Raw genomic sequence first — 24,604 nt, forward strand, 5'->3', positions numbered from 1 at the left:
TAAGGCCTAAACACTAAACAGTTAAAAATAGAACAAAGCAAGCAAAGCAATCAGACTTTGTGGGTGGCCAATAGTCTTGATTGCACTTACATGTCCTTGTGTGTGGGACCCAAATTTCAATGGTTGGGATTGATCCACCTAATTAACTTTAATTGGGTGCTAAAAATTGCAACGAATGGTTGGTAAACTTACAACAATTAACAACAATGTAGGCCGCAAAATGAATGAAATAGTCGTTGCCGCAAAGTTTTTTTTTTTTTAAAATAAATATAAATTTATTGGGTTATCCGCGGGTTGGGTCTAGGCACAGGAAAAACCTACCCGTAGAATCGCGGGTATTTTTTACCCGTACCCGCGGGTATTGTATCCGCACGGGTTGTACCCGTACCCGCGCTGGTTACCCGCCGTTTGCCAGGTCTATGCGCAGGGAGCTTCCCTGCTCTTAAGTGGCTTAAAAAGCCTCCCATTGGTTCATATAGCGGGTCCACAAAAAGTGACCAATGGGAGGCATTATAAGCCACTTAAGCGCAAGGAGCTCTCAGCGGAGGAACACTTTTCTCTATTTTTATATCCTCAAAAATTGTTGTGCAGTATTATTATGATATATCGAGTTATATATAAGGATATTTAAAGGTCTGATATATAGCGATATTTTATAGGAACCATGTTTTAAAACTATGAGAGAATTTTGGAGCTTTCCTTGAAATTGATATGGGTCCACCCCTTCCATCAATTAAGTAACAGGTTAGCCAATGATTCCAGTCCTTGTAAATGAACAAAAATATGAAGGGAATTTTCGCACAATGGCGCCCTCGATTCCAAAGTAAGAACACTCCGTTGGATTTAATGGCATTGTCTGGGTTGGGATCCAAAATATTTTCAATCCTAATATGGATCCAATGAGCATAGTTTGGCCAGCAGTGGATCCTTTGGATCCATCGGAGATTCCGTTGACACCCTATTTATAAATTTTTGAGATCTGGGTTTGGGCTTAATTATCAAGCCCAACTTATATTAGGATGGGCTTGGGTCTTAAAAGATTGGTTGACTAGAACTTGAAAACCACCCAAAAACAACCTAAAGCCAGTCATTGAACATTTGATGACAGCCTTCACGATCTCTAAAATACTCTTATTCTTCTTCATTAAGCATACTTACAATTTCTAACAATCCCAAAACAGGCCCATTTATAACAATCCTCAAAAGCCCAGCTAGTAAATTTAATGTTTGACCGTGTTTATAAATATGGTTAGACATGTCGACCCTGTTTATAAATATGGTTAGACATGTCTGACCCACAAAACAGATTGAACACATACCCTTACAACTCGTTTTAGAACATTTAGGCCCACCCATTTGCAACCAAAAACACAGCTTGAGGAGTTACTTTGACCATGGCGATATATTTTCATGAGCCCATTCTTCAGACCACTAGTGATTCTTGCCACCTACAAGAACATCAAAATGATCTGGATCGTTCATCCATGGGACCTACATTCATAAACTCTAATAGATGGTTAGGATCACTCATTACATGCTTCAAAGTATTTTTCTAAGGATCCAATATATATCCAGAAAAAAGAAGAAAAAAAAAGAAAGATTAGAAGAAATATACCGTCTTTAAAGTCAGTCCCAGAACGAAATGTACAGTATCATAACTCATAAGATGAAAAGATCCTACATCTCATAATGAAATAGAAAGACTCATGAAAGAGAGAATTAATCGTCTTCATCTCCAATTTAGGACACGCCCTTACAAATAATAAAAGTTCCGACCCTAAAAAGATAAAGAAATAAAGCCCATCTACCATTTTCCTGTATTGGCCGGACTTTAAAAATATGGGTAAAAAAAGTAGATAAAAATTAACCCAATTGAAAGGAAGAAAAAAAGATGAAGAAAGAGAGTATCTGCAGTCTCCACACCATCTCATAACCACCAACACCACATTTTACTTAGGGCTTGAGCTTGGATTGACACATTTGAGACACAATGTGCGCATCCTTTGCGAGCGAGCTCGCGACCATATCACACCTCACAGCCATGTTCATGTTCCACGACCTTAGCGCGCTGACTTTTATCCTCACGGGGAGGTCGAGCGATAGAGAGAGAGGAATATGGATCTTCGATTGTTCGTTTTTCAAGCTCTTTTCGACATCATGTGGTAACCCAACGTCCGATCCGGTAAGGGCTAATTGGAATTCGGTAGAATCTCGATATCCTTGATCAAATTTCGGGGGTTTTCCTTTAGCTATATGTTGTTGATGCTTATATGAGAGGGTTGCACTACCACCTTTGAGGTAGGAGAAATCCATTCGAGCGTTAGGATTTTCGGATGTTATGGTGATTTGATACTCGGGTTTGGGATGATGCTTATGAAGAGTGGGAGTGTTCTTGACGTGTACATGGTGGATTTGGTATCTGGGGAGCCTCGGATTTACAACAATATAGAAGATGGCTCCAGAGACGACTAGGAGGAAGATTAGTACGCCGATGACGCCGAAGAGCCAAGACAAGCAATGACAACAAGGGTTCTTGCTGCGAATTGGGATGCGGTAGCGTTCGGCTAGGACGGCATTCTCTGGGGGTGGAAAGCGGTATATTTGGTCTTTGGGGACTTGTACCACATAGGTGCCGGAACGGTGTGGGGCCGGCTCCGGCGAAGAGTCAGGTTTATCATCGGGAGGTAGGACCCACTCCGCCATGGAAAGATGGGGGAGGGGTGGAGAGGAGATGGAGGTGGAGCAGGTATAGGAGGAAAAGAGGAGAAGTTTGTGCATGGGAGGTGGAAAGGGAAGCGTTGGGAGAGAACGTTGAGAGACAATCACACGTAGAGACAGACAGCCCGGATTCTCTCCACCCCTGCTATTCTTGGTATCTTTTACTTTGTCAAACCCTCTCTCTCTCTCTCTCTCTCACACACACACACACACACTGATGCGACAATGATCTGGACCCTTCATCTTGGCCCTCCACTATATTTGTAGATTACAGAGTGGAAATCTGATCAGGCATTCTAACATTCGATAACATGACGTGAAATTGAGCCATTTGCTTATACTTTTTTCTTAATAATCCATTGAATTGCTAGTATAATCGATAATGAACGGTCCGGATCTGTTGATGGGATGAAGGTGGCTCACATGGTGCTGTAATTTAGTTGGGCCAACCAAGTTATTGTGGAGCATTCGGCATAGTTTTAATGGACAATTACTCTATATTTTAAACTGTTAATTCTTATTACAATCCACAATGCATTTACCCGGTGTTTTTTTTTAAATAACTAGATTATTGAACACTTTGTTTTAAGAGATCTACTGGCAAGACATATATGCCTGATGAACAAATTCAAATGAATATGACTCAGTGCCCAAGTGGCACATTTTTTTCGTGATTGGGACAAGAGGTGAAAAACATGAAATATTAGAAGAAGAAGAAAGGTTTCCAAACTTCTCTAGAAATTTCCTGCAACTTTCACTAGAATTTTCATCTGAAACGGGCATGCTTCTAAGTTTTGACCGAAATAGTCAAATATATAAAGTTATTAGCTCGATTTCGGTATACTTTTGATTTCAATATATATTTGGATGGGATAATAATAGAAATATTCGGCCGTTTCATGACAATATATGCATATATTTAAAACATTGCCAAACAACTATGTACCAAAAAAATATTGGTTGTGGTTTTCTTGTTAGGGATTTTTGTCAATCAACCCCTAATTACTAAATTATCATTCAATTAGTTCCTAGTCCCATCCCAATTGAACTATGGCGACCGTACATAATTATTTCATGGAATGTTCCTAGTCCCATCTCAATTGAGATTTGTTGTCAAGTTCAAGGGGGCGAACTCCTGCGTGTGCGGCTTTTTGGCTTTAAGTCATGGGTATGCTCTCCAGTGACGAGAGTTCGAATTCCTCGAGCTTACTCCATGTGCGTGGTTTACAGGTGATTGCGTGCATCCATAGGGAATAGTCCCACCCTAAAAATTGGAGTAGGGCTATCTTATGTAAAAAAAATAAAAATCAATTGTGCTCTTTCTGGTTGCTTGTGGATGGGTGGGAGATTAGGAGAAGAACAAGTCAATGGGAGATCAAAAGAAGATCAAAAGAAGATAAGTCAACAGGGAGATTAGGAGAGGATGTAGGGAAGGTTGTTTAGTTGCTTGAAGATTTGTGGGAGATCTCCTCAACTCTATCTCTCCTCAAACTTCTACGTTTTGGTAAAATTTGGGGAGAGAATTTAGAGGGCGCCACATCACCCGACCGGCTCCCGACAACCCCGGTGGTCAAAGACCCCAAAATTGCTAAAATGGCGACCAAACAACCTTCGGCGAATTAGGAGAAAATCATTTCCCCATATTTTTCTCAAAAATAAGTAACGAAACAGAGCACATGGGGGCGAATTTATAATTTTCGCAATTTTAATTGGAAACCGACATAAGTAACCATTCAGAGGAGAGGAGTGGAGTGGAGTGTCATATTTTAGATACGAGCGGATAGGCGCGAACAAATCTTCTACCACAAGAGGGTTTAGAACAGTCTTTGGCAAAACCTCGCCTAAAGCGCGAGGAAGACGAAAGAGAAGACGTGGAAAAAATTGCCACCAAAGGTTTGATCTCCTTCAAAACCCTAGAACGGGTGCTGAAAGTTCAAGAAGAAACATCCCTAACCAGAGAGCAAAGCTCGGAACAAAAACCCTAGAACGGGAGTCCTTTCACAGGTCACCAAAAACCTTAACCCCGCTGCAAATTTTTCTCCGATCCAGACCCGATTCCCATTCAAATCACGAGAAAATGACGAAGGTTTACGGAACGGGAACTTACGATTTCAAGCGGCACAGAGTCGCTGAGTATCCTGTAGAATCAGGGCACGAAATACCTGAAAAACCTCCTGAGCAGAGACCAGCGGCAAATATTTCGAATTCAATCACTCTCGTGGAAATCCAGCGAGATCGATTGACGCAGATCGCAGCCGAAAATTGGGCGAAAACCGGAGATTCAGAGCATGCGGATTTTGATCCGGATCTTGTTAAGAAGATTTATGAAAAAGAGCTTCTCGTCACAAGAAGCCTCAAGCCTGTGCCATTGCAAAGAGTCATGATCTTGGAGGTTAGCCAGTATCTTGAGAATTATCTGTGGCCGAATTTCGATCCTGAAACCTCGACTTTCGAACATATTATGTCCATGATTCTTATGATCAATGAGAAGGTATTGTTCCTCCCTTTTAACCCAAATGATTTTATTTTAGCTTTAAATTGAGATTACGAAAGTTTATGAAGTTTGTGATTCTTTATGTCGTAGTTTCGAGAGAATGTTGCAGCTTGGATTTGCTTTTACGATAGGAAGGACGCGTTCAAGGGGTTTTTAGGGAGAGTTCTTCGGATGAAGGAGGTTTGTGTCCTTTTTTTTTTTGGTGTGTGATTGTAGTTGTTTTGAATCCGTTCTTTTATCACCATACAAAAATTTTGACACTAAAATGAGAATGCACGTTAGAGTTTTTGACACTAAGAGCTTTAATTAGGCAAAATGAACATAGAAGGTTTTGTTGATAACCAGTTAATTTCAATCTTTTGGAAAAGGATCTTGCACATTTTTGTTAAAGCATTTCCAAGGCTTGTGTTAAAATTGAGCGTGAGTAACTTGTCTTGGTGGTACAATGCTTTTCTCCTCATACCATTTGGCATTAGTCTTAACACTAGTTCCTAGGCTCCTTAATGTAGGACCGAGAAGAGAAATAGGAGAAAGGGGAGAACGAGAAGAAGTAGAGAAGAGAGCGAAGAGTAGGAGAAGAATAGAAGAAGAATAGGGGAAAGAGAGAATTGAAGAAGAAATTAGTGGAGAAGGGAATAGGAATAGAGGATGGAGAAGAAACATGTAGAAGGGAGAATCCAATCAATCTTTACTCAATAATCATCAAAGTTATGATTCCTAATACAATGAGGCCTATATAGAGGCAATGTGATGGAAATAAAATTCCATGGAAAATAATTAACTTTCCTAATTCTAAATGACATAGAAAATAAAATCCTAGAAACTAATAACATGGAAATAAAATACTAGAAACTAAATAATACAGAAATAAATCCTAATATTTGCATCACTCCGAGTTTGATTACCCCTGGTGAGGTGAGCGGGACTCCCACTGGGGATATAATTCTGCTCATTTGACTGCTTGGTTTGTGCTATCATATCGAGTCAAGAGCAAACACTTGAACAAAAATGTTTATTTTGGCATGTTATATTGTTGTATAAATTTCGTGGCCAATACCCATGAAGTCGTACTTTCCTTTGTTGGTGTTCGTGTATCTATTAGGAATGCTTACAAACCTTGTTACTGATTAAACAGTGGGTGCATTACAGGCTATTGTCATCCCTTCAATATGCTCGTTTGTTTGATTATTTACTTGAAGAATGTTCTTGTCTCATTTTCTCTCAAACCCAATCTTAAATGTCTTACTTGATCTACTTAAAGATTCTAGTACTCATTGTTTGTGGAACACTTATCGTATCTTTGACCTTTTATTTGTGGCTGTAGGGAAGGACGTTAAATATAGCGGAGAAGACCAATTACTTACTTTTCATGATAAATGCCTTTCAGGTGTGTGGATATCTTCTCTCTCTCTCTCTCTCACTCACTCACTCTTTTGTTATCAATAAATTTTTGAGTTGTTGGAGTGATTGCCATCTACAGTTTCTGCTGTATCTCAAAATTGACAGTGTGTTTAATAACTCATGTCCTTTTTGTGTACAGTATCTTCTGTGTATCTTCCATGATTATATGTGTCAGTACATACATACTACCTACGAAACTTCTAAATATCTTGTCAGTAAATATCTTCTGTGTATCTTCCATGATTATATGTGTCAGTACATACATACTACATACGAAACTTCTAAATATCTTGTCAGTTGTTGATTGCTTTAAAATTCCTTTTGTATTTTGTTTATTGAATCCAGTTGTTTAATCTGTTTATTTCTGTGAAATATTAGTTGCTATAAAACCAACTTGAAGTTAAGATTTAACTCTATAAATTGAAGCTATTGATTGAAATTCCGGTTCACCGTGGAAGCTGATGATGCAGTGCCCTGTTGCCTATATTCAAAACTATTTTTTCTTACAATGTTCATCAGGGTGTGACTAATTTTAGTATTTACCTTAGGTTTTTGGTAAAATGGACAGTAAATCCAACAATCCCCTCTACCAACATCATAGAGAATAAGAGAAGATTGACACCTTCACTGGTGCTTTGCGCTTGCCACTTCCACGTTGGTTGAAACCATATTTACCAGTTTTGGATAATCATGATTATATTTTTCATTAAACTCTCAAATTTGCTAATGATGACATCTTTGTTTTGAGGCTGAGCTGGAAACTGAACTTGTATATATGGTTCCTTCTATCTCCTGGTATTCTCCCAAGTTATGGTAGAGAATGTCCTTATCGACACCATCGTTTCATTGTACAAGGATCTTTATGCAATTAAAGGGGGTAGGAATCGAAGGCTAGTTGGTTTGGAGTTCAAGGATTTATTATGGCTGCTTTCCAAGAAATGTGGGATATGGTGAACGGGGATTTGATGGAAAGAATGAAGGAATTTTTCAAAATAGGATGGATAAACAAAAGCCTTAAACCCAAGAAGGATGGCGCTACTCGTTAGAAATGTGACAGTCGCCCTTATAACTCTAGATTATTGCGAAAACCTTAGCGATGCGATTTCAAAAAGCATTGGGATATGCAATATCTCCCTTCCTAGGAGCCTTTGTGAAAGGGAGGCGGATATTAAATGGGGTGTTGGTGGCCAACAAATGCATTGACTATTGGAAAAAGGGAGGGGGCTCAATGGGTTGTTTGCAAACTCGATATAGAAAAAAGGCACATGGCCATGTGGAATGGGATTTTGTGGAGTAACTTCTAATGAGAATGGGATTTGGGTATAAATGGGGAGCATGGGTAAAGGTTTGTATATCTAATCCACTTTTTTTCCATTATCATCAATGGAGGTCTGGAGGGTTTCTTTAGTAGTTCTAGGGGTGTAAGCAAAGTGACCCTCTCTCTCTCTCTCTGTATATATATATATATATATATATATATATATATATATATATCTTTTTGTTTAGCATAATTGGTGAAAGTAGGAGTATATTATTAGCTAAAGCCAATGATGTTGGTTTGATCGTGGGGGTTATCATGATAGTGCGGGCAGTATCGCCCATATTCAGTTCGCTAAAGGCACATTACTTTTTTTGTAAAATGGAGACTTATCAAATCAGCAATCTTAAGAGGGTTCTCAAGTGGGTGGAGTTGGTCTTCGGGCTGTAGGTAAACATAAGGAAAAACATATCGGTGGGCTGTAATATGGATTAGGTGCTATTGGATAACTTGGCTGCCCTTTTCAGACGTGGTAAGCAAGAAATCCCCATCTCCTACTTGGGCCTCTCGTTTGGCTATGATATTCCAACCTTCAGCCTTTGGAAGCCAATTGTGGAAAGGATGGAGAGGAAGTTGGCTGGGGGGACATTAATTTAAGTTTTGAGAGATAGTTGGTTAGGGAGTTGTCCTTTAAACCAAGCTTTCCCGAAGACTTGAACCTCTATTGGTTGTTGATAAAGAAAGAGGGATTAGTCTTGGATTGTTATTAGTAAACAAGGGGGGGATTTGGTGATGGGTTTCCATCAAAACTTGAAAGATAATGACTTCAATAGTCTCCTTAATCTCCTTTGTTTTGTTGAATCAATTTATAGCTGAAGAAGAAAAATGGGTGGGGGCATTAATCCTGTGGACTTTGTTTGTTTGTTTTATCAAGTCTTTCTTCAATCTGCTCTGTGCGGATGGATCTATCATAGTTGGATGAAGGTGCAGAATGCCCGTGTTCCTCCAAGAATCCAAGCTTTCAAGTGAAATTTGCTGCTTAAGAAGATTAAAACCATTCTCTAAATGTTATTAAATGGCTTTAAGGCTCAAATCCGTGTCCTTGGAGATTTGCTCATCTTCTGGAAGAGGTTCAAGACTTATTGGGGTCCTCGATTTCGTTCCATCATGTGAGGAGATCCGCTAATGGGATAGCCGACCGTCTTGCTAGGGAGGGGACCCCTCAAGCATAGCTTCGAAGTTTTTGACCTTCTTTTGCCTTAAGTTGGTTATCTTATTTTGCTTTGTTCTATGTTTGTATTGTTTTGTTTTTTGGTTTTTGAAATCTCTTTGAATCTTCTGACTTTGTTCCGATCATCTTGGTTGGGTTTTCTATTAAAATACTAGCCTCTTCAAAAAGAAAAAAAAGAAGAAGAAGAAAATTAAAACCATTGATCGATTGCAAAATGGGGATTCCATCTCACAAACAGGTGCTATCTATGTAAAGAAAAGGAAGAATTGGACAATCACTTCTTGCATTGTAAGGCGTTGGCGCAGATTTGGGATACAATCTTCCAGTTGTCTGGCTTACGATGGTTGTGCCATGATCCGTTATTGATCTTTTTCAGTTCATGTCATTGTAAGCATGTGGGAAGATGGGTCGATTTCAATGGAATGTCTCTTTTTATTGCTACAGTTTGGAGCATAGTTACCGGGTTGGGAAACGGATACGTGAAATGAAACGTGAAAAAATTAAAGGGGAAACGAGAAACGGGAAATGATAGAGAAACGTCTTGGGAAACGTTTGTGAAGAAACGCGAGGGAAACGCAAAGGAAAGATTCATGCATTTGATTGTAGCGTGGAAGGTGGAAAATGCCAAGAAGGTGGGAAACCACAAGGGAAACAATAGTGAAACGTTTCCTACGCGTTTCCTGAACGTTTCCCACTCGTTTCCCACGCGTTTCCCAAACGTTTCCCATACGTTTCCCAACCGTTTCCGACACATTTCCCATGCGTTTCCCGAATGTTTCCCGCGCGTTTCGCCAATTTTTAATAGGCGTTCTGTTTCCTTTTTGAAACGCGTTTCCCACATTCCTAGGACGTTCCCGGCTTCTATGGTTTGGAGCATATGGATGGAAAGAAACAGAACAGCATTTGAGGGTACCCCCCTCTCCCAATGGTAGATGGATATGGAAAACCAAGGAATCTATCATCCATTGGGTACTCGCTAGAGCAAAATTCACCGGCTACTCGTACCAAGATTTCGTTCGCAAATGGGAGATTATTATCATGGGAAGGATTCCCAAAAAGAATAATGTGGGTGGGAGCGCGGGATCCCCAGTAAGAATAAAGTGGCTGCATGGAGGAAGCCGGCATGGAGGAAGCTATCAAACTTAACTTTGACAAATGATCCCTCAGGAATCTTGGTCAAGCAGGGGTTGGGGTGTGTGTGTGTTTAGAAATGATAGTGGTGAGGTTTTGTTCAGATGTTCCCTCAGGAATCTTGGTCAAGCAGGGGTTGGGGTGTGCGTGCTTAGAAATGATAGTGGTGAGGTTTTGTTCTCTTTTTGAAGTCCTATTGCAGCGGAGGCAAATCACAAGTCTTGTGAGCTGAATTGTTTGTATCGTTGGGAAGTTCAACAGTGAATTACTTCTGAACTTATGTTCAGGATTTAAGAACAAACAACTTGAGTGGTCTGTTGTATTCTTGATTGAACTGCCAATATCTGAAGTCTGGCTAGAACAGAAGTGAAGAAGGAATGAAAATTCTCCACATTAAATTCAAAGAGTAAAACGGAGAAGATCAGAAAAGTTCCGGAAGAAGAGCAAGATCTGGTTCTTTTCAAATCAGCAGCTCAGTGTTGCATTTTGAATCTCTGCAAAAGAACAGAATTTCTCAGATTTAAAAGTTGTGGAAGGTCATTGTTAGGAGTTTGATCCTAGGAAAATGTCCAAACCAGAGAATAGAATTTGTATTGATTTGGATTCTAATCTGGAAAGAAAACTTTTACATCACTAGGAATTTCAGATTTTCCTCCTCTTTCAACCAGCAAATGATACATGGATTGACAATTCTGGATCAAAACTTCATAGGTTCATTTTCAGATTGTGACGGAATTCTCATGAACTAGTCAATAAAGGAATGTCACTGTGAATGTAGTAAGAATCAGGTCCAAAGGTAAAGTAGTCAACTAGTCTAGGTACCCTTATCAGCTTATCCTATGAGAAGGATTTGAATGCAACACGTTTCTGTTCAAGCCAAAAAAAAAAAAACACACGTCTCTGAATTTATAGGTTTTTTTTTTGTTTTCTTGTTTTTTTACTTTTTTTTGTCAGCTTTGTAGAAGAGTCCAAGTACACATTGGAGTTTTATTTATTGTGGGAATAGGAAAAGTACGGGTCATATATAAACCTAACGTGCAGGGGGTTGTGGCATGATTGAATATTACTTCTTCTTAAATAAAGTATTTTGGGTTTTCAGTAGAAAAAAATCTTGTTCTTCATGGATTCGAAGAGCCCCCTTCGTGGATTCAAAGGTCTATGCGATCGGAGGTCGACGACGATCAACCCCCGACCTGTTCTTCGCTCTTCCGGCTACGCCAGGTGGTATCAGAGCCCTGCTATGCCCCATGGCTTCCCATGAAGAACGAGAAAATCAATCGACCGTGACGGTAGTGAGGTTCAATGCTCTACACTACTGTTAATAAAATAGCAGAGCAATTGCTGTATACAAGTGATACATAGAAATATACAGACTACTTTCCCCCTATTAATTTATCTAAATTACCCTCATCAAAAAGTTAAAATACTTAATCTACCCTTTATAGTTGTGTTTGTCCTTCATTTTCCTCTTTTTAAGGACCTATGTTTTAATCTGCATTTCTAGAAGGTTGCATTCATTCAGAACTGTTATCTATGTTTAGCATTCCATAATTGATATGTGCTCTTTTCTTTGTTACAGAGTCTGGAAGATGAGATTGTTTGTGAGACTGTTTTAAAATTGGTCAGCCTACAGTTGTGGTATAGTCTGTCATTTGGTCGATTTCAGGTATGGATTGAAATGCTTCTGCTTTCAAAATCTTCTATCCATTTGGATTTCCACTCAGCGAGTGTTTTCCTTTTTTCACATTTAGATGGAGCTATGCCTTAATCCACATTTAATCAAGAAGTGGAAAAAAATTTCTAAGAAAGAAGCCAAGGAAGCTAGGAAAGGAGGAGAGCCCTTTGAACCCTCAAATGTGCTTGAAGTGAGGTTCTTAAGAAATCTAATTGAAGAATTTCTAGAGGTATCATCTGTACTTTTATAAACTAGTACTATCCTGCATTCCTGCATTCATAAGTACTTTTGAATATATCAAGTGTTAGCTCATATGAACACTTACAGTGGGCTTATTTTGCCAGATACTAGAAAAAACCCACCTTGGTGATTCTAACAGTGAGGAAGCTGATGCTCATGTCTTGTACTGTGAGAGGTTTATGGAGTTCCTGATTGATCTATTAAGCCAACTTCCAACTAGGAGGTAATTTTCTCAAATATCTTACTATTTCTTACTATTATAGTATTATTGCATAAGCTGTATTTTGTTTCTTTGTATGTTTACCATGGTGGAACAAAATTTATTGTCTGATAATTTTTGTTTGATGTTTTGGGTTGCTTTTGTTTGCTGTTGCCATTGCCAACTGATTCTTAATTTCTAGATGGGATAAAGGGACTGTCTCATGCTCTATTTTCTAGAGCATGCACATTTTGAATAGTATGCACGTTTGGGTACCATGGATTTTTTTTTTTTCATGATAAATGGGGGGTCTCCAAGTGGAGATGAGGGTGAAAATGCTAAAAAATCAGGAAACAAAAAAACAGGAAACTAGTGTCTCCGGTGACGAGAAGCGGCAAAAAATCAGGAAACAAAAAACTACTCAAAATCCGATCTTGTTTCCTGATTTTTGCCTCTTCTCGTCACTGGAGACACTAGTTTTCTAGTTTTTTGTTTCCTGATTTTTACCCCCTTCACCCTCATCTCCCACTTGGAGACCCCGGATTTATCATGAAAAAAATTCATTGTAGCCAAACGTGCCCTATATCTTGCATTTAAATCAGGGAAATGCTAGGCACAGTTATAGTGTACCTGATGATGTTGATGAATGCAATGTTCTAGTAGCAGATAAGTTTGGATTCAGAATAATATTGCTCAAAGAAGAAATGAACTATTAAGCTAAGTTTTCTATAGGAAATAAGTCAAGAACTTAATCATTTAGCTTCTGATTCTTCTGCTTGTGATGCCAACTACAAGGTGGTATGCCTGACAGTGGACTAAGACATTTTCTTAGTAATTAAAGGTTCTCTATGTGGTTGTTACTAATTATTGCTTTATTTACCTGTCATTCTATTTCGATTTTTTACTGTTAACTTGTATCTTACTCGAATGAATTTGTGATGTTCGACCATGTCAGGTGAGTAAGTAACAAATATCAGCATCATAATCTTTTTCTTCTCATCACCATTATCTATCTATTTTTTACTGTATTTTGCAGATATCTGAAGCCTATTGTTGGTGATGTTGCTGTTGTCGCTAAATGTCATTTAAGTGCTCTTTACACTCATGGAAAGGGACGGCTCTTTTCCCAACTGGTGGATCTGCTACAATTTTATGAAGGTTTTGAGATTGACGACCATGTTGGAACTCAACTGAGTGATGACAATGTGCTCCTTGCTCATTATTCTCGCGTGCAAGCTTTCCAGTTATTAGCATTTAAAAAAATTCCCAAGGTTTGTTTATGGATGGTGTATTCATTAATTGACTCCATTCATTGTTTACTTATTTTACTAATTGTTTATTTACTTCTCACGGTGGTTACTTTTTTTTCCCTACCCACCCATCTTTCAATCTGCGTGATTGTAGTTGCGTGACCTTGCATTGGCCAACATTGGATCAATTCACAAACGCTCTGATCTATCGAAGCAATTGTCTGTCCTATCTATTGAGGAGCTACAAGATTTGATCTGCGACAAGGTCTGTAATACATATAATTTTAGTTTATTTTTTTTCTTTATGTCCATTATTGATGCTGCTCCTGAGAAATTCAGTTTGTAAGATTTATGGATTCTAAAAATTAAATGTTAAAATGGGGCATAAACTAATTAACTAGTTCATTCTCATATGTCTCTTGAATGTAGCCTGTGAACTGCAGATATAATTTGGGCAATTACATAGTACTTCTAGCCCCTAGCCCTGTCCTACATTTATCATGAAATGCTTTTTGGTCAGATACGTAGTCTAACTTAGAAACAACACCTTGGCAAACCTGACACTTTGATATACATGTAAATTTATATGATATGGATAGTAAATGTACGGTCATGTAAACAATAGGAAGCGCCATTTGGTAAGCTGAGAGGAGGTCTGCAATCTGAAATGATTGGGGGCTCCTTGGAATTCGGAATCTTCGATGAATCTTGCACTCCTTGGTATGTGGCTATTGAGGTTTGGAAATGGAATAGATGGATTGTGGAAGCAAATCACTAAAAGGAAGTGTGGGATGGATTTTGGTGCCAGGGCTCCTTATGGAACTCTAGGTTAATAGGTTAGACTTTAGAGGGCCTGGAGGCTATTTATGCTCTGTGTGGGTCCTTTAATTTGGGCATTAAGTATGGGTTAGGTGCAGGGGATAGAGTTCTATTCTTGGAGGCTCCATGATATGATATTGATTCTTTAAGGTGTCATTTCAACATTGGAATCACTTATAACAAAAAGCTCTTGTCTAGGATTATCTATAGAGGCTGGTGTATATGGTTTTCTAGTCACTAGTTCTCCGGGGAAATCTCAAAGATGTGGCAATCAGTTCTCTTGTTAGGTGTTGTCTCTTTTAGATAGGGATTATGTTAGAAGGTCGGGCAAAAACTATTGGGTTTGAGCTTGATGATTGTATTTTCTGTGGCCACCTCGGTCATTGGGCATTGCCCCCTTAGTAATATTTTCCCCATTCAAGAAAAAGAAAATCAACCGACTATCGAGTATAAAATTTATGACCTGACGGCATTTTCATTTTTAACCCTTCTATGTGAAGGAGACGATTTTCCATCTTTTGTTGTCCGTCCTATCACCAGCAAGCTGTGGCCTCACATTTTCTCCTTTTTTTGTGTGTGCTAGACCATAGCTGCACCGTTCAATGCCTTCTTGAAGGCATGATCATTGGACTTCTTTTCTACGAGGGTTTGTGGAAGTGTTCTCTTTCTACACATGGAGGGGTATTTGGGGAAAAACACAACACTCGTGTCTTTCAACAATAAAAATCAAGGAGTGGCGGCTCTAAAGGAGAATATCATCATTCACATTAGAGCTTGGGCTAGAGTGAGGCATTCAAGAGGATTTTGAAGTGATAATTTCAGAGGATTTTGGACTGAGATATTGTCAAGAAAGTTACATCAGAAGAAGAGAACAACAAAATGGCCGACTCCTGTAGTGTATTATTTCAAGGTTAACTTCAACGATCATCCTTTAGTCCGGGTCTAGCAGGTATTAGAGGAAATATTAAAGATCATATCAACATGTATAGACTAGCAGTTTTTGGGTCTTTAAGGATGAAAATATTAGTGAAGCTGAAGTTTTTTCTCTGCTTCACGGTTTCATGTCAACTATTTCCTTGTGCAATGACTCTTTGGTTGTCAAAGGAAATTCGTAGCATGTGATTAGGAGTGCCTCCAGAGACTGCAAATATTCTTGGAAATTTCCTGATCCTTAGGAGAAGATTCTTGAGATTTGCGCTCTTAGGAGAGATTACCTTCTAGCGCATATTAAGGGAAGCCAATAAGGTGGCAGATTTGTTAGTAAGGAAGGGTGTGCGCATGAGACTTTAGTTGTGGGAGATCATATTCCATCTTTTGTTGCTATTTTTTATATTCTCTTATATGTGGTTTCTAGCATCTTGTTGCCTACAGTCTTGTTTCTAGAGTTTGAAATTCTATGACCCTCTCGGTTACTTGTGCTTCCTTGCATTTATAATAAAATACTGTAATATGATTCAAAAAGGAAAAGAGCAGAAAAAAAAATCATTAGCTCAGATAGGAAAATTTTCCAAATAAAAAGATTACATCAACACCATATTAAAAAAAGAATGCATCAATACCATATTAAAAGAATAGAAATAATGGCAACAAATGAGCCAAATGAGTACTGCCCTAACCATTCCCAGCAGCTATGTCACTTGATTCTTGTTGCATGACTCATCCCTTAGTGTTAAGGTGTAAAGTTAACAACATTGAGTTCATGGGTTTTATAATCTGTCTTACCTGCTAAAGAAGAAAATCCCTTGGGTTGATGGTGTCTGATTATTGTCACACTTTCTTGTTACTAAAAATGCTTCTCAAACTTCATTCGGGGTTAGAACCATATGATGGGGGTCAATCCAAGATGACATGAAAAATCAAGAAGTTAAGAAGATGGGGCCCATCATTAGTATTAAAAGAGATTTATTTAGTTTTTAGAGTGCTATTTAAGTCTTTTTAAGTCATAAGGTGTATTGAAGTATTTTCTTATCAAAATCACTTAAGTTCTTTTAGTTATGAGTGCTTTAAATAGGTCTTTTAAAATTTAACTTTGATGGCTCTAGCTTGGGGAATCCCGGTCCGGCGGGAATCGGTGGTGTCTTAAGAAATCATCAAGGAGATGTAATTTGGGCCTTCACAGGTCCCATTGGGGAGGCCGATGCGTTGGTGGTTGAGGTGCAAGCAGTTCACCAAGGTCTAAAATTATTGACTGGAGATAGAGTGGCCAATGTAGTAGTTGAAGGGGACTCTTTGAATGTTATTAAGTGGCTTCAAGCTTCTTGAAGTCACCCTTGGAGAATTGGTTAGTTCTTCGATGAGATGCTTGATTGGATGAGCCCCTCCCTTTTTGTGTTTCAGCACGTGCGCCGTTCAGCCAACACAGTGGCCGATAGTCTTGCTAGAGAAGGGGTGTCTTGCTTCTCTTCCTCCATGATCCCTTTCTGTTGTATTTGCTTTTTGTTTGTTTTATCTACTCTCTTACCCTCTTTGTATTGTGACCATTGCGGTCCTTTTGGCAATAAAATCGACAATCATTAAAAAAAAATGCGTGCTTTAATATTGTAGACCTTAGTGGGGAGAGAGTCTTTAAGTCATTAAAGGGTTTAAAACTTTCTTTTAGGATGCTGATTGGGCAAGGAGTCCATAGGATCAAAATTTCCCAACTAATTTTTGTATATTATGAACTTTTAATCTGCAGGATAACTGAACACATCAATTCCTGGTTCAATCTAGTGCTGAAATAGATACAAGACGATAGCATGCGATTAATTCTATTGTGTTGGTTTGAATTTAAAATACCGTGTTTCACGTCAAGAGCCCTCTTGCGCTAAACCACGGCAAAATGCTTATGATAATCAAACGGCATACTGGTGCAGCCCCTTATGGAAGAGCTAAACTTCCAACACATATTATGAGAGAGAATGAAAAATAACCAAGTTAAACTGAAAAATTCTTATTAGATTGCTGATGAAATTCATTCTAGTAGAAATCTAAGGTTTATGGGAGTGTAGAAAAGAGAAAGGAGAGGATAAGAGGAGAGGATAATAGAAGAGAAGAAATGGAGAATGGATTTTATGTGCGAGACTGTAGCCCAATGAAATCCCAATCTTCATTATATATTAACATTTCATCAATGGACCACTTCTTCATCCATTGCAAGGTAGCTAGGGAGACATGGAGCGGCATTTTGGAAAGATTTGGAATATCTGGGTGTTCCCCCTGAGCACCTTATTGATCTATTGGATTGTTGGCAAATGTCCCCTTAGGCAAAATATTATGGAACACATCCTTCCTTGCAGTTGTTTGGGTTTTGTGGAAAGAGAGAAATGCCAAGATATTCAAGGGGTATGCTAAGAGCTCTTCTTATCTATCTAACAACAGACAAGGTGGTAGCTCTTACAATTTTTTGCGTGAAGACCCTTCCAAGCTTCAATTTTGTTTCCGCTTTTGACTGGTGGAACGTGTGGAGGGATGTGTGCCTCAGTTCGGAGCGGAGGAGACCTTCGATTGTGTAGAGTGGGAGCCGCCTGCTCCTGGTTCCAGAAGCTTAATTTTGATGGCTCTAGTCTTGGAAATCAGGGTCCGGATGGCATCGAGGGAGTCCTAAGAGATGATGGGGGATCAGTGAAGTGGGCCTTCACATGTCCCATTGGAGTGGCCGACTCAAGTGAGGTGGAGGTGCGTGCGGTCCATCAAGGCGTCAAGTTTTTAGTGGGAGAAGATTTTGATAGAGTGGTGGTAGAAGGGGACTCCCTCAAATTAATCCGTTGGTTATGCGGATCACATGTTTTCCCGTGGAGATTTGCAGACCTATTTGAGGAGATTAAAGACATTTTGGGTAGCTCGAGTATCTCCTTCCGTCATATCAGGAGATCTGCCAATGGGGTGGCAGATAGGCTTGCCGGGGATGAGTTTCGTTTGGTGGCCCTTGAGCAATGTGATTTTTTACCGCCTCGAGTTTTTTCGGTCCTTCCTTATTCTGTATTTTAATGTTTTTGTGTATTTTTCTTGCTTTTTTTTTTTTCCTTTCGTGCTTGTATTTGACCATCTCGGTCCCTCGCTTTGAATGAAATTTCGGCCATTCAAAGAAAAAAAATCAGGTATTTACAAAGTTGTTGCCCATAAGTGACTTAAAACTATATGCCCCATCTACATAAATAAATCACTAATGAGAAGTGGGCATGCGATCTATAACTGAACCTGTCCAATCTGCCTCACTTAATAAACTTATTGCTTGCTAAAAGGATTTTAGCATCTCAAAAGCATTAAATCTGGCACGATGACTAAATTTGTTTGAAAAGGTCACGATGACTAAATTTGCATTTGATTAGATACATACAAAATACACATTACACATTCATTTGAAAAAAAATGCTTTAATGTTAGCTTACATTACTATAAGAAGATCTGATAGATCTTATAAGGAATTTTTTATTGTTAGGATGGATTTTGTGTTGGGGTTCCACGCAAAAGCAACAAATCCCACATCGGAAAAATCAAAAGGGATGTGGATGGGTCATAAGGGAACGGGCACCTTCCCCTTAACAACTAACTTTTAAGGGTTAGTTCTACCCGGTTAAAGTCCCTACAAATGGTATCAGAGCTCAGGGCGTGGTGACCCCGGTTTGCCTCTGAGGACGGAAATGTCCCTCGGGGAAGATCTCAGAAACTCCGGTGTAGTATTTCGTGGTTCCCACATTGCTGCCGCATGGAGGGGTGAGATTGTCCACGTTGCTTCTGCGTTGAGGGGGAGATTGTTGGGGTTCCACCCAAAAGCAACAATCCCACATCAGAAAAATCAAAAGGGATGTGGATGGGTTATAAGGGAATGGGCATCCTCTCCTTAATGGCTAGCTTTTAGGGGTGAGTTCTACCTGGTTAAATTCCCAACATTTTGCATGCCAATAAACACGTTTTGAAGTTAATCAAGGCCTTTGCCACTTAATTTCTCTGCAGCAGTAATATTATTTGGATGTGGTGGCATGAATTTTATCGTCATGGTTACACCCTGTTGTACTTTTTATCATCATGGTTACGTCCTGTTGTATTTTGAATCTCTGGGATTTCATATTTAAAGAAACTGACTGTAACATTGTGCTACATTCTGTGTCTACACAGATGTCTTAACTATGTCTAGGTGATTGCTTGAGCAACTAGCATAACTTGTTTCACCTTTTCAAAGGATCAAAATGATAATTAAAAAAAAGGGCGGTCGAGTGCACGAGGCTTACGCTATTGCGGGGTCTGGGGAGGGTTGGATGTACACAGCCTTGCCCCTGCTTTTACAAAGAGGCTGTTTCCGTGACTCGAACCCACGACCACCAGGTCACAATGGAGCAACCTTACCGTTGCGCCAAGGCTCGCCCTCTTTAAACTGATAATACTGGCTATTATATTGGCAAACCATGATTTCTTGTCTTTAAACTGACACCTTTTTCTATTTACAGCTCAAATTGATATCCAGTGAAGATCCATGGGCCAAGAGAGTTGATTTCCTTATTGAAGTCATCGTATCTTTTTTCGAGAAGCGCCAGTCCCAGAAGGAAGCCATAAATGCTCTTCCTCTCTACCCAAATGAGCAAATAATGTGGGATGAAAGTCTTGTACCTAGTATCAATTACTCTGGGGAAGGGTGCCTGGCCCTCCCAAAGCTTAACCTACAGTTTCTGACCCTTCATGACTATCTGTTGAGAAATTTCAATCTTTTTCGTCTCGAATCAACGTATGAAATTCGTGAGGATATTCAGGAAGCCATACCACACCTTCTTGCATACATTAATAATGAGGGAGATACGGCTTTTAGAGGTTGGTCAAGGATGGCGGTGCCAATCAGGCAATTTAAGATTACTGAGGTAAAACAGGCAAACATTGGAGAAGTTAAGCCATCATCTGTAACAGCTGAGGTTACGTTTAGCATTTCCAGTTATAGAACCCATATTCGATCGGAATGGAATGCACTAAAAGAGCATGATGTCCTATTTTTACTTTCTATTCGGCCTTCTTTCGAGCCTCTGTCTGCAGAGGAAGCTGCAAAGTCGAGCGTGCCTGAAAGGCTTGGTCTTCAATATGTACGTGGATGTGAAGTAATTGAGGTCCGTGATGAAGAGGGAACTCTTATGAATGATTTTACCGGACGGATTAAAAGAGATGAATGGAAGCCGCCAAAAGGTGAACTTCGCAGAGTTACTGTTGCCTTAGATACAGCACAGTACCATATGGATGTCAGTGATATTGCAGAAAAAGGTGCAGAAGATATTTATGGGACATTCAACATTTTGATGAGAAGGAAACCTAAGGAGAACAATTTTAAAGCAATTTTAGAGTCCATTCGTGACCTTATGAACGAATCTTGTATTGTTCCTGACTGGTTGCATAATATATTTTTGGGTTATGGAAATCCCTCTGCTGCACAGTGGACAAACATGCCTGATCTTCTGGAAACTGTAGACTTCAAAGACACATTTATTGATGCAAACCATTTGAGAGACAGTTTTCCAGATTATCAGGCAAGGGCTTTTCTTGTGTGAAGTTTATTATTATGAACTTGTAGGGATTTTCCTGTTGTGGGGCACTGTCTAATCTCTCATTTACTGTTATGACATACGCATTATTCAAAATTTTCCTAAATGCATTGTTTCCATCTTTTGCCAGGTTTGCTTTATGAGTGCACAAGGTACAGAGGACAAACATCCAAAACCCCCTTTTCGGATTAGGCTCCCCAAGACATTGAAGAGCAACAGTCATGCACTTCCGGGTAATGCCAAGTCCTCCATTACAATTGAAACGAATAATGCCCAAACGGTTGAAGAAGATTCTGAGAAAGAAAAACTAATTGTTGAGGTCTATGTCCCTCCCGATCCTGGGCCTTATCCCCAGGATCAGCCAAAGCAGAACTCCGTTAGATTTACTCCCACTCAGGTACTTAACAGCTGTTTTCTAACTGTTTTCTACGTTGCTTCTGCTATATTTTCACTTTGTATTGCTGTTAAGATGGATTTCTTATTCTTATGTATTCAGAATTCTTGGATTTGTTTATCTTACGTTGCTTCTGCCGTAATTTTCACTTTCTATCGCTGTGAAGAAGGATTTCTTATTCTTATTATGTATTATTAGTGATTAGTATCGAATTTAATTTCTAAAAATGCCTTCTATCAAATGAGGAAATACTCAATTGCCTTGGTTACGATTTTGGACAGATGCAATCAATTTGAATTAGTATGAGTCATAAGTCCCAATGCTCAGAACTTTGTTTTGTAAATGAGTTTTTACCTTGTTCATACTTCTGAGTTTTTGTTTCTTCCAGTTGATTTTGTCTCTTCCTCTGGCTCATTGTGATGTTAAACAAAAATTTTATATACCAAAAAGTGTTTTTTTTTAAAGTAACTCATGCTTTACCATTAAGGGATTATATTTCTTCAGTTAGCATTAGCTTTGTCATTGTCATCAACATCATCAGCATCATCATTTTAACTGACAACATGGTTAGTGGTACCAGGATCTTACATTCTGTATTGGGCTAAATAGATTTCTACACCATGTCAACAATCCCCAGCTACTTGGTTTGGTTAGGTAATTTTGGTTCTCAATTGTCTATCATGGATTATAAATTAAACTTTTTATAAATAAACTAAATGTCTTGTGTCCACATCATTATTTAGATGGAAACTTTACAAGGTGTTTGGTTTTTGGATAGGGGTGTAACTTGGGTCGGGTTGGATCGGGCTGACGCCAACCCTAACCCAACCCGAGATAGAATTCCCCCAACGCTAACCCAACCCAACCAGAACCTCGGGCTGAGATGTTCAACCCTCACCCAACCCGCCTCTAAATCTCTCAACCCAACCCAACCAAAGCCTCGGGTTGAGTAACCCCAACTCTAGCCCAACCCGCCTTAAATCTCTCAACCTGCACCCAACTCATCTAACCATCGGGTCGGGTTTTCGGGCTGAGTCGGGTTCACCCTGGGCCAAACAAAAAAAATACAATAAATCAAAGAAAATCAAGATAAAATTATAGGTCGGGTTAGGGTTGGGTCGGGTTGCCAAGGCCTCAATCCTAACCCAACCTGAAGTTAAATTAGGTTGGCATTTCCAAACCCTAACCCAAGCCAACCCATGGAAATGCCAACCCAACGCGAGCCAAAATCGGGTTGAACCCGTCGGATTTGGGTTCAGCCCGACCCAAGTTGCGCCCCTATTTTTGGATGGCTGACATCCCCAAAAACTTGTTTTTATTGTTGCTAGGTTGTGCATATAAAATCAGAATGGGGATCCCATGGGTAACCCATTTCCCCCCATAAACACCAAAAGACAGGCATAAGTGCTACTGAGCTGGAGATGCACTCTCCTTCATTTTTGGAGGTAAGCAGGAACAATGGTTAGACGAGTATATATATATATATATATATATATATATATATATATATATATATATATATATATATATATATGAGAAAACGGTTCCTACACATATGTGTAGAGAGTTCTCTACACACTAGCTTAAAATACAGTGGGGGCGCACATTGTTTGGGTGATCCAAGCCATCCATTTTAAAGGCCCTCACATAGATAGGGTGTCTACAAAAAATCAGATCCATAGGATCATCCCAACCCTACGATTTGTGGAGGTAAAATGGATGTCTTTAAACCTTCACAAATTAGTCCATTTTTTGCCTCCACAGTTCGAATGGTTAGGATGATCCTATGGATCTGATTTTTTGTGGACACCCTATCTATGTGAGGGCCTTAAAAATGAATGGTTTGGATCACCCAAACAATGTGGGCCTCCACTGTATTTTAAGCTAGTGTGTAGAGAACTCTCTACACATATGTGTAGGAACCGTTTTCTCTCTCTCTCTCTCTCTCTCTCTCTCTATATATATATATATATATATATATATATAGAGAGAGAGAGAGAGAGAACTCTTGGTGCGCTTAAGCTCACCATTTTTTTGGTGCGCTTAAGTTGTTATAACGCCTCCCATTCGTTTAAATGTTTGGGTCCCGCTTAAGCGCACCAATGGGAGGCGTTATAACAACTTAAGCGCACCAAAAAAATGGTGCGCTTAAGCTCACCAACAGTTTTATCATATATATATATATATATATATATATATATATATATATATATATATATATATATATATAGAGAGAGAGAGAGAGAGAGAGAGAGAGAGAGAGAGAGAGAGCTATAGCTTAGATAAGCTTAGCTTAGGAACACATGTGGCCCCACATTTTTGGAGGGATCCAAAGCATTCATTTGGAAGGCCCTTCCATGGATAGGGTGTGTACAAAAAATCAGCCCTTTAGGATCATCCTAACCCAATCAAAGGTGGAGGGGAAAATGGACAGACAATGTGTGTCCATGTTTCTGCCCATTTTTTCCCTCCACAAATGGCAGGGTTAGGATGATCCTATATGGCTGATTTTTGGTACACACCCTATCCATGGAAGGGCCTTTCAAATGAATGCTTTGCCCCCCCCCGACACACACACACACACACACACATATGTGGGGCCAGATGTGTTTGTGAGCTCTCCTGCTTAGATAAGCTTATCTGGAGGGCAAAATGGGCAGATTTGTAGACAAACAGTGTCTGTCCATTTTGACCTCCACAAATGTATGGGTTAGGATGATCCTATGGAGCTGATTTTTGGTATGCACCCTATCTATGATGAGGCCTTGCAAATGAATGGTTTAGATGACCAAAAAAAATGTGGGACCCATGTGATTTGGCACTCGAGCGTACCTAAGGTTAGGTACACTCGAGCGTACCTAAGGTTAGGTACACTCGAGCGTACAATCCTTTTCCTCATATATATATATATATATATGAGGAAAAGGATTGTGAGCTTGAGCGTTGGAACCTTATGGTGAGCTTGAGCTCTCAAACCAATGAGGCCCACATTGTTAGGATGATCCAAAGAATTCACAAGAAAGGGCCTTACATAGATAGGGTGTGTACAAAAAATCAGCTCCATAGGATCATCCTAACCCATCCATTTGTGGAGGTCAAAATGGACAGACCACAAATCTGCCCATTTTTGCCCTCCACTTTTGGAGGGGTTAGGATGATTCAATGGAGCTGATTTTTGGTACACACCCTATCTATGATAGGGCCTTGCAAATGAATGGTTTGGATCCTCACAGAAATTGTGGGACCCATGTGAATGGTGCACTCAAGCGCACCATTTGGTTCCAACGCTCAAGC

The 24,604-nt window shown here is 39.4% G+C and overlaps 2 protein-coding genes across 2 annotated transcripts in view; one reads left to right on the forward strand and one right to left on the reverse strand.

The window, feature by feature from the left end:
* Positions 1-1,584: 1,584 nt before the first annotated feature.
* LOC143849058 (NDR1/HIN1-like protein 13) lies at positions 1,585-2,808 on the reverse strand. Its single transcript, XM_077358105.1, has one exon. It carries the CDS (start codon positions 2,776-2,778, stop codon positions 1,954-1,956), a length of 825 nt encoding a protein of 274 aa, XP_077214220.1. The 5' UTR covers positions 2,779-2,808; the 3' UTR covers positions 1,585-1,953.
* Positions 2,809-4,421: 1,613 nt separating this feature from the next.
* EMB2765 (P-loop containing nucleoside triphosphate hydrolases superfamily protein) overlaps positions 4,422-24,604 on the forward strand; it is a 29,456-nt gene continuing 9,273 nt past the window's right edge. The window contains exons 1-10 of the mRNA XM_077358237.1: positions 4,422-5,209; positions 5,303-5,392; positions 6,537-6,599; positions 11,813-11,899; positions 11,985-12,137; positions 12,253-12,371; positions 13,384-13,618; positions 13,752-13,862; positions 19,843-20,901; positions 21,047-21,313. Coding sequence (XP_077214352.1) covers positions 4,796-5,209; positions 5,303-5,392; positions 6,537-6,599; positions 11,813-11,899; positions 11,985-12,137; positions 12,253-12,371; positions 13,384-13,618; positions 13,752-13,862; positions 19,843-20,901; positions 21,047-21,313 — 2,598 coding nt within the window. The 5' untranslated portion in view covers positions 4,422-4,795. The remainder of the gene's footprint in view (positions 5,210-5,302; positions 5,393-6,536; positions 6,600-11,812; positions 11,900-11,984; positions 12,138-12,252; positions 12,372-13,383; positions 13,619-13,751; positions 13,863-19,842; positions 20,902-21,046; positions 21,314-24,604) is intronic.

This window comes from Tasmannia lanceolata, unplaced genomic scaffold (assembly GCF_043159265.1).
Source record: "Tasmannia lanceolata isolate RefF3 unplaced genomic scaffold, GAP_Taslan_0.1 ptg000016l, whole genome shotgun sequence".
Lineage (NCBI taxonomy): Eukaryota > Viridiplantae > Streptophyta > Magnoliopsida > Canellales > Winteraceae > Tasmannia > Tasmannia lanceolata.